The sequence below is a fragment of the Merops nubicus genome, unplaced genomic scaffold, assembly GCF_000691845.1.
Source record: "Merops nubicus isolate BGI_N331 unplaced genomic scaffold, ASM69184v1 scaffold7473, whole genome shotgun sequence".
NCBI classification, from domain to species: Eukaryota; Metazoa; Chordata; class Aves; order Coraciiformes; family Meropidae; genus Merops; species Merops nubicus.
This window is the reverse complement of record NW_008596833.1, coordinates 57,287-71,935: the sequence shown is the minus strand read 5'-3', so window position 1 is coordinate 71,935 and position 14,649 is coordinate 57,287. Positions and strand designations below refer to the sequence as shown.

General features: G+C 49.3%; 1 protein-coding gene across 1 annotated transcript in view; it reads right to left on the bottom strand.

Annotated features, from left to right (window-relative positions):
- LOC103769313 (serine/threonine-protein kinase BRSK2) overlaps positions 1-14,649 on the bottom strand; it is a gene marked incomplete at its 5' end in the record, with an annotated part of 77,857 nt that overhangs the window by 10,846 nt on the left and 52,362 nt on the right. Inside the window, 3 exons of the mRNA XM_008936499.1 lie at positions 7,978-8,067; positions 8,633-8,813; positions 10,357-10,480. Of these exons, the coding sequence (XP_008934747.1) occupies positions 7,978-8,067; positions 8,633-8,813; positions 10,357-10,480 (395 nt within the window). The remainder of the gene's footprint in view (positions 1-7,977; positions 8,068-8,632; positions 8,814-10,356; positions 10,481-14,649) is intronic.

Sequence of the window (14,649 nt, the reverse complement as noted above, 5' to 3'; positions counted from 1 at the left end):
AAGAAGGGGGGGGGGGGAAAAATAAACCAGGAAAGAAAAGGCAAAACACTGGCCTGGGTTAGAGTGAGGGAGGGGGTCTCGAGTGCAACGCCACACGCCTGTGCCATGAAGGGGAAAGCTGTCGTGGAGCCTGTGCAACTGGGCAGGGATGGGGGGGAGCAGAGTCAGGGGGAGGTGCTGGTGCCCACCAGGCCAGCAGAAGACAGAATGGGCTGTCAGAGGGTGGGCAGTCTGGAGAAGAGCGTGGGGAGAGCAGGGAGAGGGGAGGGGAGAGGGGAAGGGGCAGGACGGCGCATCGGTATGTTGCTGAGCAGGGGCTGGGGAAGGAGAAAAGGCAGAAGGGAAGGAAGTTCTTACCACATTTGGAAAGTCTGCCAGTCATCAACTCCATACAGTTAGTGGTGTCTAGATCATAGAACGGAAAGAGGAGGGAGGGAGGGAAAAACATAAAAAAAAGGTTTCCATACCTCTGTGCATAAAGTAGTAACTCAGCACATCATTACCTGAAGCAGGAAACATTAACACAGCTTGGTCTTTACACCACCCAGGGCCAAATTCTGCCACCCACGTCAGGCCAGTGCAGCCCTGGCCCTCTGCCTGAGAGCTGGCACTGCCTCAGTGCTGCTGCTCCCCCTCTACCAGCACTGGTGAGATGTGGGAAATATTCTGCCACCACGTGAGCCAACGAAAAGCCTCCAAGCCACTGCTTCACCTGGCCAGCTCTGCAGGTTTTTAGACCCCAAAGGATAATGCCCAAGTTCTCAACATAACTCTCATTCATCTGTAGTCTCTTACTCCTCTTGCCTTCACCATCACTGTTCACAGGCAACGAAATTCCTTCTGGAAAGGTGGCAGAATCTGGCCCTTGGTCATTACTGCCCACGTTGTGTACAGCTCCTCCTGCCACAGCCTCTGAGTGCTTCGTGCTGAGGTGTGACAAGCAGAAGGAGCTCCACATATCAGCTCCAAAGCAGGGAGGACCAGCCCAGCTGGACACGTCCACATGGGACCTGCTGCTGGCAGCCAGGATCCCCTTTGCACTTGGGGTCAAAATCACTGTGCCCATGAGTGCCAGTGGAGCTGAGCAAGTGGCTGCCAGTTAAAGCACTCAGCCCAGCCTCTTGCCTGGCCTCTCCACAAACACTTGGGTGTTCAAGAAACAGGCTTCTTGGAAACACACACTGAGATCCCCTCACTGCTCCCTGTCTGCTGAAAAGTCTGCAGGGGAGAGGGACAGACAATTCCTCAGCACTCCTCCCCTTAAACACTGAGAAAAGTCGTCCCAAAAAAGAGGGCAGGGGTGCTGGACGTGCTCAGGTAAGCTGAACCCATGCTAGAAGAGCATGGACATCTAAGTTTGGTGATGCAGCCAGGCCTGTGGTGCCCAGGTCATCTGGGAGAGCGTGGAGCAGGGAGGTTCTTGGTCCAGTGACACTGCTCAGAGCATCTCAGCAGCACTCACATGCTCTCCATCCCCCAGGTGAGAGGTGGGCTGGCAGAGGTCAGTGGGAGATGATACCCGTGGGAGGTCTCTCAGAAAGAGAGAGAAAGAGAAAGAGGGGAAAGGAAGGAGGTGAAGGAGAAGAGGGGGTTGAAGAACTGGAACAAGGAGAGGCTGGAACGAGGAGTTGATCTGCCTTTGAAATTCTTTGGCTAGGCTGACTGAGCAAAGGTGGATTCTGCTCCCCAAATCCATTTCTCCCTGCAGATGCCTGAAGAGGTTTAAGAAGTGCCTACAGCTGCTGACTGAGCCAGCGACCAGAAGTCACAGTCATGAGTCTGTATCACTTGTTTTTCTTCAATAATTTGGAGAAGTTTGTTGTCTGGTGCCTTCTAGTGGTTCCTGCCCAGCCCTTTCTGAGTCAAACTACACCTCGTGGTAGAGCTCAGAGCATTCACCCCATCACTGGCAGAACTTGTGCTTTGGAAAAACAAGGAAGAGCAAAGGAAGTCTCAAATACAACCAAAAGATTGTTTCTGAGTCCCACCTCTTTGTAACACTTCATTTAAAGCTAATGCTGTGACTGATCTTTGTAGGTGAGTCGTGTGATTAGAACCCAAACTGATAAATCTCCAACAGGAAAAAAAGGATTGTAACATGGGCTCTTTGACTGCATGACATCTGTATAGGGCTCTGGATCCCATTTTGTTCCTAAAAAACCTCAACTTGCACGTTTTGATGGACAGGGAAACCCCCAAACCCCTTTTTGGAAATATAAGACCATGGAAAAATATCAAAGGAACATTAACAAAACCTCTAATTTGTCTTTCTTAGACCTTCTAGGTACAACTCTCATTTACTTTCTCTCTATTGCCATGGCCAGGCCCCAGAACTGCACAGGAATTTCATTTGAGTGTCTTTCCAAGATAAAATCAGGTGGATTTTCCCCCATTCCTACAGCACAGCAAACGTGAGCACGTCAGAAAGAGCAGCTCAAAGCACATCACTTGGAGGCTTGACAGAGTTCATGTGCTTTCAGCTTCTCTATTAGAATAATGACTCTAATGCTCCTTTCATTTCCATCCCATTGCAACATCTGCTTTAGTAAATACTCTAGGTGATACAGGGGTTTATCATTTTTAAAGTAGAATTTTCATTCTAATTAGAAAGCTTTCTATTCTTGGCAGTCAGCTTCTGCTCCTGGGTAATGATCCACAAGCTGGTGACTGGGGGACCCAGGTGCTGTGTGAGGTGACCCAAGCCATGGTCTGAAGGCCTTCAGCTGTCTGAGAAGCATTGATGGGTCATGTAACTGAGTTTTTAATGGGTGCTCTTTGATTTTTTTTAATGAAAGCACAGTGGCAGTGTCAGATCTCAATCCTTCTGATGATAAAGCTCACTCACACTTTGACCAAAACCTTGGATTTGACCAAGACTCTTTCATAAATGACACCCAGCTCAGTTCATTAGCAGATGGCAAATGCTGTGGTTAAAACAAGACCTTCCTTCCAAAGGCCACACAAGCTCTGAATCCATTAATAAATTCCCTGTGTTCTGCTGAAGTTTCTTCCCTGATTTTCCTTTTTCCTTCATTTCTGTGTTGCCATCCTACATAAATTTCACAATCAAGCTGCCTGCTTTGTGAATGCTGCTGGTACCTCTGAGACTGAGGCTGATCCCAGCCCAGGAAATCTCACCCAAACAGCTGCTCCTCTGAGATCTCCACATCCAGGGCTAGATCCCAAAAAGCACTGAGCACCTCCTGCCAGATGCTCACAGTCCCCAGTAAACATTCCCATTAAGGGAGATGATGTCAAGGGAGCCACCAGTTCCTCTGCTCCAAGGCAATTACCATTTAGATTGGAATTCCCCAGAGCTGGGGAGCTTATTGGAAATTCACTCTTCTCCTATCAAAACTCAGGAGAACTTGGGCTTTTTTTCCACATGCTTCATTTGAGGACTGCTCAGTGCATTTTTTTTTCTGAAGGCTGTTCAGGAATAACAGTGAAGCTGTTTAGCAAAACCACCAGTGCTCTGCCCATCCAACCAGGCACTACATGGCAGCTTTGCTAGGGGGGAACCATGACAGCAAGATGAAGTGATTGCCCTGGACACTACAAGAGCAGGAAGACATCAAAGATCACACAAGGATGCAGGAAACAAGATAAATTTGGGACCTGGATGAGCCCCAGATAAAAATCCCTTGAGGTCCACCTCCAAGCTGGAGCTGGAGTCTGCAGCTGGAAGTTCACCTTGCAAAGCCTTTAATTTGCTCTTTATTCCCTTGATGAGCAAATCCTTCACACATTTGGCAACTAAGTGTCTTAGTTGGTTTTTTTTGGCAGCTAATAGCCAACCTACAGCTCTCCTGAGCCATCAAGGTGAACCCCCAGAGTTCACAGATCAGTAAAGTTTTGAGAGTCACACGTTTTTTTGGGTTTTGAGATGTCCACCAGCACAGCAAGAGAGCCCTGGGTGCACGTGCAGAAGATACACACCAAGAGCAAGAACCTGCCCTGCCCTGTTCTGAAGCTGGATGTGCTCTCCAAACCCTTGCTTAATGTTCCAGCAGTGCCACTGAGGTGCTCTCCACTTTGAGATGCCACTAAATACCATAAATAAAAGCAGCAAACCTATTACAAAGGCTTTATAAAGGCTATTTCAGTATTGCAAATTGCCCAGAACGTGGGGGAAACGGGAGGGGGATAAAGAATATGCAGCACCCCACGTTTAAAACCAAAGCCCAAAGAAGCAAGGAAATATTAGAGAAATAAAAATTGCTACCCTGTGAAGGACCACAGATGGCTTCTGCATGTCTCTGTTCACCAGCTGTTTCTATGGCTCTTTTGTGCAAAGGCATTAGAGGAAAACAGATGATGATTTAATGGGGAGAGTATTGGGCTGAAACAAAGGCACAAAGCTGAGATTTTCTCTTTCATGGAGAGAGATCCTTCTACCCCACCAAAGGACTGGCCTGCCCAGGGGTTGCCTAGGGAGGGGTTCTGAGTGTGTGGCTCCTGGCTGGAGCTGTAGGTGGGTGGGAGGCAGGGCCAGCTGCTCTCCTGGACAGGGACACTCACTCTTGATGCAACAGGGACTTGTCCTTCCATGGCCTGGCTGGGCTTGATGGGTTCTGTGATGCCAGTGACAAGAACACAGGGATGGCCACCCTGGTTCAGACTGAGGTCCAAAGCCATCCAGTGCTGCCTCCCTCAGCAGCCACACACAGACACACACGAGTCCTACAGCAGGTCAAGTGTCCAGAGCATGTCCTCCTACCACTGCCTCACTCCCCACCTCCAGGCCAGAGGCTTCCTGAGCCTGCTGTGGTTTCTGTTTGGCAACCCTCAAGAAGATTTCTCTTCCAGGGAGTTGTCCAGCCTCCCTGTGAGGAAGGAGCCCTCAGGAGAAGACGAGCACCTGCAGGCTCCTCACATTCAGAACCTCCTCCAGCGAGGAGTTCCACAGGTCCTACAGCACACAAAGACCTTCCAGTATTCTTTTGGTACATGGCTTCCACTGCTTTCATATGAGGGCCTCTGGTTTCATTCATTGGGAAGAAAAAAGGACCAATCAATCCCTATCTACTTGTTCTATGCAAGTCATGAGTCTGTAGACCTGGTAGTGCCTCAGCAGTTACACCACAGAGGATTTCATGTCCCAATACGTGAAGGCAGAAGGGTGACACGTTGCACTAAATTTGGCTGACTGGACAGTGGATTTTAGAAGCATTACATTAGCTTTTGGGATAGATGTCATTCATTGACACCTTCAGGTAAGGGAAGGGAGCTATTTTCCTGCTTCAGAGCATGCCAGGAGAAACAACACAGCCAGTCTTCGAGTCAAAAAGGGACGTGACCAGAGGGACACCCACGGGGAGGGAGACTGCAAGGTGCTCAAGTGTGACACAGAAACACACCTGCCTAAGCCAGGGAGGTGTCAGGCTCACACACACACACACAGAGAGATGCATGGGCAACACGACATCCAACAGAGAGCGTTGTGAGCTGGAGGAGATGAGAAGGGGTGATCTGAAACCCAGGCGAGCCGGCTGAGGGGGTGGCAGGAGGGAGTGGCTCTGGGTGCCACACGCTTGTCAGGTCCTGCTGGCCTGCTCTGTGCTGTGTTCTCTGACCCCTCCCCTCCTGCAGGGCTCTCTTCACGTGTGTGCACCTTTCCCAGATGGTTTTCACCACCCCCCTGGAGCAGCATCTGAACTAGAAGGCGAGGGAGAGAACTGCACAGAGGGCTGTGCGTGAGGAGCTGGGAATGTCTCCAGGGCTGGGCCAGTTCTGCTGCTCAGGGCCACCAGCAGCCCCAGGGCCATGCAGGAGAGCCAGCAGCTCACCCTGCTGCAGCAGGGGGCTGCCTACAGCTTGCCCTCAAGCCACGACCCTGAGCAGGAGCCCAGCCACCACCATGCCTGTGAGGTGTTCCAGGCTGGGAACGTGGGAGAAGAAGAGAAATGGAGAAGACTTTGCCACGTTTCTGGTGAGAAATGCTGAGCAATTCCATGGCAGTTTCTAGGAAGCTCTTGCACACATCTTCCCAACCACAGCTGCCTGGCTAAGCAAGGTGCCCAACGGGAGCTCCTGCTGTCCCTTTATCCCTTGACCTCTCCTTACCCTCTCACAGGCTGGGGATGTGAACCACAGGACCTCCCTACTTGGATGTGCAGTTTGTCTCCTCTTGGCAACAATCCCTTTTGCTCCCTTTCCTTTCCTCTTTTCCTTGTACCCTGCTCCAACCTGACTTCTTCAGGCTGAGTGACTTCTTTTTCAAGAGGCTTGCATGCTCCTGACCAGGCTGGGTGATAGGCTACAGGACACCCTGGGAGCTCTCCTGGATAACTCCCTGCTCATTTTTAAGTTTCAAGAGACCATTCATTTTGGTTTTACTCCATCTAGAGTTATTCCTTGTGCTCTGGCTTCAAAGATCAGAGGGGTTATCTCTGCCAGAACGACATGCCCTCACATAGCTTTAGGCAGTAGAAGGAGATTCTGTGTCTACAATATGATTTCTCCATTCCAGAACCAGAGCAAACCATGAGTGAGATACATCTCTCCCAGCACACTTTGCCCTCAACATCTCCCTCAGCCTTAGTCTGATGAAGGGGTTTGATTCCTGTCCCTTTCTTGAGGAGATATCCTGTGTGCAACAGGGTCCAAGTCTTTCCTAGACCACCTCAGTCTCTAGCACTAGGCTGAAGAAGTTAAGAGAGATGTTATTTACTTTTTAAATAGGTTTTTTTCCTCATCAGAAAGGGCACATTTCTTTCCCTAAGAAACAAGGAATGCTTGAACATTGTTGACACAAGCTCACATTAACTAGACTTCGAGGATGCATTTCTATCTAACCCCCTCCCTCCCACTTGGCCCCAGCATTTCCCAAGAGGAAAGAGCTGGCAGAAAATTCTGGTTGCTTCCTTGAGTTTGATTCAATTTTCAAAGTCCAGACAACCAAACCCTGAGTCAACCACAGCTCCAGCATCCTCACCACTCCTGGTTCCTAACAGAACAGCCCCTGTGGTGCTGGGCACCACTGCAACCCAGCGTGGAGAAGGTCAGGCAGTGCTGGGGGGCAAAAGCAAAGTGGGAAATAATATTTCCTCCCCTGAGCATACTTCTCTGTCAGGTAGGACCCCTTCTAGATGGAGATATTTTCTCTCTGGCTGTTCAGGCCCCACTGTTAGAGCAGGGGGATGGAACCCACGTGTGCAGTGAGCCAAGGACACCTGGGATTTAACTGCAGGACCCAATGCCAGCTTCATCCCCCCACTTTTGGCTTGGCTTGGCCACACAAAGGACAAGCACTGGCTCTTAAGTGTGATATTTAGTTACTACCTTTTCATCAGCATACAATGGGAAAATTCTTCCCACTCCTCCTGCCTCTTTGTCTTCTTCCTGCAGCCTCTGCTCTCTGCCTGGCTCCTGTTTCTTCCCTGTATCCAGACATGGCACAATCTTCCTGCTTCTCCCCATTTTCCTTTCCTTGAAGCATTCTCTAGCTAAATTTCCTTGAGTTTTCAATTTTCACCTTCTTTGTTCTGTCCTTTTAAAGGACAGAAGAGTCAACCTTGACTTTTTTTTTTTTGATATGTGTGTGTAGTCAGTAGTGTTCAGAGTGAACACATGCTATGCAATGGTGGGATGAGGCCAGCTTCTGTAGGAACCAAATCAGGCTGAAGGGTTTGAAAATCAGGTACCTTCTAGAGCCTGTCCCTCATTCTAGGAGATTTTAGAGCTGGAGAAAATCTGGAAGATCTACTGATGCTGCAGCTTTTGATGGAGAAGTGGGCAAATGGCTCTTTGGGTGGGAGGAGGGCAGAAGCTGTTCAACTGGGGAATGAGCTGGGAGCACTGGAGTGGGAATGAGAGAGGGAGGAGCAGATGGGTGGGGGAGTTCTGCTCTGTCTGGACGGAGCTCCTTTCTTGCTGTCATCAGAGGGACAGCCTCCCTCAGCCTCCTGCTACCCAGAGGCTCTTGACCTGCCTGTCCCTGCTGAAGCAAGGTGCTCGACAGGAGGAAGGACTTACCTGATAACTGCTGCACTGAAGGCTGGTCATGTGTGCTTAACAACTGTGCCTGAATGGTTTCTACTACCCTCTTAAAACGACGGCTTGGACCTGCGAGGAGAGAAGAGGCACAAAGGGCTGTGAGAGGAGGAGCCCAGTCTTCACACAACCCAGGCTGGAGGGGAAGGATCACGAGCACCTTCCCTTCATCTCGTCCCCAAGAGTCCCCCCAGCAGTGTATCCAAACATCCCAACATTAACAGGGACTGTGGTGTGCTGGGCTTCACAGGAGGAAGGATAGAGATAGAAAAGTTGGGGTTGGTTGGTTTGGTTGCACCCCTGGGGGGCCATGTGGCCACCCAGAAGAAAAGGGTGTTTCTGGCAGGAGAAACTAGTGGCCTCACAGTGCCCAGCAGAGACACTGAAACCTTGGAATGAAGCATGGAGAGAGCACGGGGAGATCCTTCACATCTGAGGCACAGAGCAGCCACCTCAGCACTGAGCGTGGTGGTGGCAGCTTCACCTCTTTGGGCACCTCCTTCCCTCCCAGCACTGCCATCACCACCACTTCTGCTCCTGATGTCCTCCTTGCCCCTCTCTGAGTCTTCCCCTGAGCTCCAGGCAGTCCTGCTCCTTCCCCTGGCAGAGCTCTTTGCAGACCCTTTGCCATGGTTACCTGATAAGAGTGTGAAGGTGACAGAATAGATCCCGTTCTCCTTCTGTGCCTCTCCCCCTTCTGTGTATGTTATGTCCACCTGGAACTTCACTGGCTTCTGGAAGACAGCAGGACCTCCTGTGGACTTGTATTCTGCACGGAAGCTTGTCTGGGAGATGACACTGTGACTGAGGCTTGGGATCTGAAACAGGTTGGCAGAAGGAGACAGTAGAACCAGAGCACAAAGGGAACCAGACTGCAAAGCTCAGTTTATCCAGAGTGGATAAGGTTTGCTGGGTTTGCTTCTGGGCTGGAATTTGTCAGGTAGAGAGTGTTCTTGTGAAGTGAGTAAGAGTGTAGGTTGCTTGGCACTGCAGAAGAACACACTGCTCCTGCCAGGACTGACCCAAACTCAAAGGTTGAACACCCAGCATCCTTATAAATTCACACGTTGCACAGCATCACACACTCAGTTTCTCTTTTCCTACTCATCTACTGCTTTGGAGAAAAGCCTTTTGCTGAGTGAAAACTATTAAAGGAGAGAGAAAAGTCAGTGTGATATAAGACTAGATATAAAAAAACACCTGAGCAGCCCTGTCTGATCTCACTGATGATCCTGTTTTGAGCAGGAGACTTCCTGAAGTCTTTTCCAGCCTCAACTCTTTGATGCTTCTATGATATCAAATATCAGGACATGGAGGAGATATTTGGACAAGTGCCTGGGATACCCCCAGGGAAAGCATGCCTGCAAATAAGGTACCCAAACCTCAACTCCTGCAAGCATCTAGAAGAAGGATGAGCAGCTTTTTGGTATCATCCAATAGCTGTATTTTCAGACCTGTGCTAGAATTTCATAGCTGCCCAATTTCCAAGCAGTTACCAGTCACAGTTCTTGCCAAAATTTAACATACTCTCCTTCCAGTTATTGCTTCATAAAGGACTAGATTTAAAAAAAAAAACATCAACAACAACAAACACCACCCACTTAATTTGGAAATCCTAATTTAGGAGGAAAAATGAAGCTGAGTTCTTTGAGAAGCTGACCTTAAAGACTTACTTGGCAGGCTGTGACAACAGATTTAAACCTGGAGAGGGTTGTAAAAGGTGGTTTCTAGGGTTTGTACACAGCTCAACACCACACCTCAAACCCACACACGTGGGGTTGTCCCCAGGGTCACGACACAGGCAGTGGTGCACACTGTGCCACAACATAAACCCAGCTTCCTATTGCACTCCACTTGCTCCTTGTGTGCTAAAAAGATTATGGCTGGGTTTTCTTTTTGAGGAAATTCATTGCAGCATCACAGAGATTAAAAAGCAGTGCTGTGTTTTGTGGAAAACAATATCAGCTCCACAAAGGATATAAAAAATTAAGTCTCCTCTTAATTCTACTGAAAAAAAAAAAGTCTAATTAAGTTGTCAACTACCTCGAGCTGAAAAAAATCTCTCAATTTAACTTGCCTGTGCTGACTTTTTCTTCATTGCTAGGGTTGGACCAAGCAGCAAATCACTGTCCTGACAGGGCACCAGCAGTGTGCTCTGGCTGTGCTGGATATTCCCAGCACCTGGAGACCTTCCCATGAAGGTTGAAATCTCTCCCCACCTCAGTGTTATTTCCAGTCAGAAATTCAGCCAGAATCCAGTGGAGGCTTGAATCAAGAGGCCATGTAAATGAAATCCATCCATTGAAGGATGAAGGAGCAGAGACCCTGCCCTGTAAGCCCAGGAGGCAGCTGGAGACTCACCGAGAGGAAAGCGTGGACAATATCAGCCTTGATGGAGCTTAGTGGTTTGTCCTTGATGACCACGAAAATCTGCTCTTCTTTCTCCAGGTTGATGAAGTTACCAAACCAGGATTTTTTGGCAAGCCTGATGTGATGAAAAGAAAGAGATGGTTTAGGATACTGAGTGGTATTTCTTACAAACCCCCTTGGCTAGAAAAAAATACTGGAAAACACACAAGAAAGTTTTGATGGTGATAGTATTGGTCCTAGTCAGTGGAAAATGGAGAGAGAACAAGGTTTCACTCAGTGACCACTGCTCAAATGAAGGACCACAGAGTGTAGGTCTGGCAGCACGGGTCACCAACAAGGAGGAACCAGGAGCAATGGTAACTCTTCTGACTGAGCCAAGCTACCCAGTCATCCAGCAGAGATAAAGAGCATACGAGCCAGGGGACAAATTCCTGGTTTGCCTCCATCTCTCCTTTTCTTGGGACAACATGCAGGTGCTGCTAACACAGGGATTTAAGCTCCTTCCCACCCAATTTCAACCCCGTTGGTGTTCTAGAGCCTGGAGAGCTCCTCTGCTGAAGGTGTTGGGCTGACAGTACAGTCACAGGATCTTTTCCAAGTGAGCTGTAGGTTTCACTGGACCTCCAAGGCATCAGTGAGTGAAATCCACTCCTACATAGAAGGCAGGACAGAGACTGTCCCACTCCTTAGTCCCAGTGAAGGTGTCTAGATAATGACTGAACTCCAGTCAACCTACAAAGGAACCTTCAGGACTGAACCAGAAGGTGTCAACACCATGCAAAACAACTCAGGCTTTCCACTCATGGCAGCCCAACATCATTCCTTCCATCATACAATGAAATTGCTCTGTTATTTCACATCAATCATATCAGCAAATGTTTAGCTTGGCTTATTGTTTCACCATCTCAATGCACTTTGTTTGCATCCCCTTTGAAGTTTACCAGGCTAAAGGAAAAAAACATGGGAACAGGGATGCTACTGGGGGACACCACCCAAAACCTGAAGGTAGAACCTCTGACAGGGGTGGTTTTGCTGCCAGCCAAGAGATAGAGCCAAAGAATTGCTGCACCAACCTAAATCCAGGGAAGATTCCACTGAAATCATCCTTATTCACTCAGGGCAACAAAGCTGCCAAAGGGTGAGGGGAACATGGCTTATGAGGAGTGGCTGAGGGACCTGGGGGTGCTGAGCCTGGAGAAGAGGAGGCTCAGGGGAAACCTTATCACTCTCTACAACTCTGAAAGGAGGTTGGAGTGAGGTGGGGTTGGTCCCTTCTCCCAGGTTAATAGTGATAGGTTGAGAGGAAATGGGCTCAAGTTGAGCTGGGGGAGGTTTTAATTGGATATTAGGAAGAATTTATTTCCAGAAAGACTAGTGAGGCCTTGGCCCAGGCTGCTCAGGGAGGTGCTGGAGTCCCCAGCCCTGGAGGGGTTCAAAACACATGTAGATGTGGCACTTGGGAACACGGTTTAATGGTCATGGTAGTGCTGGGTGATGGTTGGACTTGATGACCTTAGGGGTCTATTCCAACCTTAATGATTCCATGATTCTGTATTCCAGTAGGGAAGAATTCAGCATGAAAATCTCAGCAATGGGAAGTCCTTCCAGTAAGAGGCTGGAGTTTTTTGCCCCCAGAGGGCTCTCTCTAACCCCACCATGAGAAGCCCAGTGAGCCATATGGTGAGCAAAAGGCTCTCACGTGCTTTGGCAGTGCTCAGTGGAAGAAGACAACCTCTCCAGACAAGGAGAGCCATCTGCCAAAAGGATTACTACCCATCAGCTTCCCAGCAAAGCAATAAACCTCTGCAGGGAGTCATCAGTAGATTCACCTCCTGCAGCAAGGATTCAGACCCAGGCAGAGGGATGAGGGCAGAGACCAGAGAATGGAACCAGCTAGGAAACTAATTTCAAGCCCAGACCTTTGGGATTGAGAACAAAGCTTGGCCTCAGCAGTGTCCAGCACTCTGCACTCCCCACAGCCTCCAGGAATCACCCAACTGTCATCTCAGTGCCTCTTGAAGGCACTCAGCAGAAAGCCCACAACTGGAAGGCTGCTGAGCTGTGCAAATGATCATTTGCTTCTACTGACTGCAAAAATGAGAGTACAGAAAGATTCCCCCCCAATTTGGTCAACCAGTGGCCCCCACTCAATTAAAGTGGGCTGGAAAACTGTCATTCCCTAAAATATTCATAGGCAGCTGTAAGTGAGCCAGGGAGGAGCACAGGGAGCAGTAAAGAGAAAGGGCCTCTCCTTTAAATGGGTCGTTAAGGAGCTAGGGTTAGAGTGTGAAAGGAAATTACATACTAATTAGCTCATGTGTCTCACACACACCATAATGACTCACAAACCCCTGGGGAGCTGGGGCAACAGCTCCCTGCAGGGAAAGGGTCTGTGCTCAGCACTGAGTGAGGTTGTCTCAGGCTTGGCTACGTGGGCTCCTGGAGCTCAGTGTGTGTCACAGGGCCTGCAGAAGGTGTGTGTGGTTGAGTGCAGGTCTGCCCTGTCAGAAGATGGCTTTTTGGGTTTGTATTTTTGTTAATGGTTTTGTTGGCCCTTTGTTTAGAGGTCTCTTAACAAGCAGAGGTCCCAGAACATAGAAGCAGCATGGGATGGCTGAGGTTGGAAGGGATCATCTCATCCAACCCCCTGCCATGGGCAGGGACACCTCTCAACTAGACCACGTTGCTCAAGGACAATCCAATCTGGCCTTGAACACCCCCAGGGAGGGGCATCCACAGCTCTCTGGGCAACCTAGTCCAGAGTCTGGCCACCCTCAGACTGAAGAACTTCTTCCTCAGGTCCAGTCTAAACCTGCTCTCCTCCAGTTTAAACCGTTTCCCCTTCTCCTGTCACTGGACACTCTTGTGCCAAGTCCCTCTCCAGCCTTCCTGGAGGTTCCTTCAGGTACTGGAGGCAGCCCTGAGGTCCCCCTGGAGTCTTCTCTTCTCCAGGCTGAACAACCCCAGTGCCCTCAGCCCATCCTCAGAGCACAGGGAGCTTCTCTCCTGTTTCTCAACTTGGAAATGTGGTCTGGAGTCTCCAGAGTCCAGCTGGGCTCCTCTCCTCAGCCAGGTTACCTCCAGTGACACCAACCCTGGAAGATTCCCTGGCAGCCTGGGCTGCACTCCAGCCTGAAGATGGGGGGGCAGCTTTGCAGCAAAATGCCACAATAAAGGTCTCCCTTCTCTTAGGGCATGTTAAGTGCTACCAACTTGGGTTAAAATGGGTATGGATGGAGGATGCTCAGCAGCTCTAGCATCTCACAAGATCGGGCTGTAAGCAGCAAAAGAAGCATTTAAAATGAACAATCTTCCCTTGTCTTGGCAAAGCTCCTAAGGGGGAGGGAGAGAGGGGATCTGTGGGGGAGGCTGGGTGTGTAGATTACTCTAGGGACTCTAATCAGCTGTCCAGTGGATGAAAAAGCAAATAGATCAGCCTGGGAAGGGAGGCTGGTGCTTTGTTCCTTCACACTGAATTTCTCTCTGCCATAATGTTGATCCTTTGCCTCCTTCTGGGCTGTCCTGTTGCCTCCCTCCCTTCCCTCCCTGTCCCCACGTGCACGGCTCTGTAGCCTCCAGAGGTTGACCTGCTGGGCAGAAATAACACCACTTCCACCCCAGCAAAGGGAGGGTTAAAGCAGCTGGAGCTCTGTCTCTTTACATGTCATCCCCAACACATTTTCTAGGCTTTTTTTTTTCCTTTTTCCTATGAGAAAGAATAGAATAGCATCACCCAGACGTGTCAAAGTGTATTACCTAACCACCAGGCTTGCTAAATGAGCAGCAGCCTCTGCTGTAGCAGAGCAAGGACACGAATTTATCTCTCAACCCACGAGGTCAATGCAGCTCTTGATAAGGGTATCTTATTTCTTACAGAGAAGGAGAAAATACTAGGGAAAAACAAGACATGTGGAAGTGGGCACTGAGCAACACGACATCCAGCGTGAGCATATAATCCAGTTCATTATTTTTTATGACTTTTATTATGTTTACTGCAGGGTGCAGCCCAATTGGACTCATTAATTTGGCAATTATACAGAAGGAGAAACAGGGGCCTTAGGCTTTGACTTGCATCCAAACTGCCTCAAATGACAGGCACTGCTTCTCCAGAGCAGCTTCTGGAGAGTGAGTGGGAAGCAGAGAAGGCAAGAAAAGAACAAGGGGAGGGAAGGGAAGGGAAGGGAAGGTGGAAGAGAAGATGGAAGAGAAGAGAGAGAAGAGAGAGAAGAGAGAAAAGAGAGAGGAGAGAGAAGAGAGAAAAGAGAGAAAAGAGAGAGGAGAGAG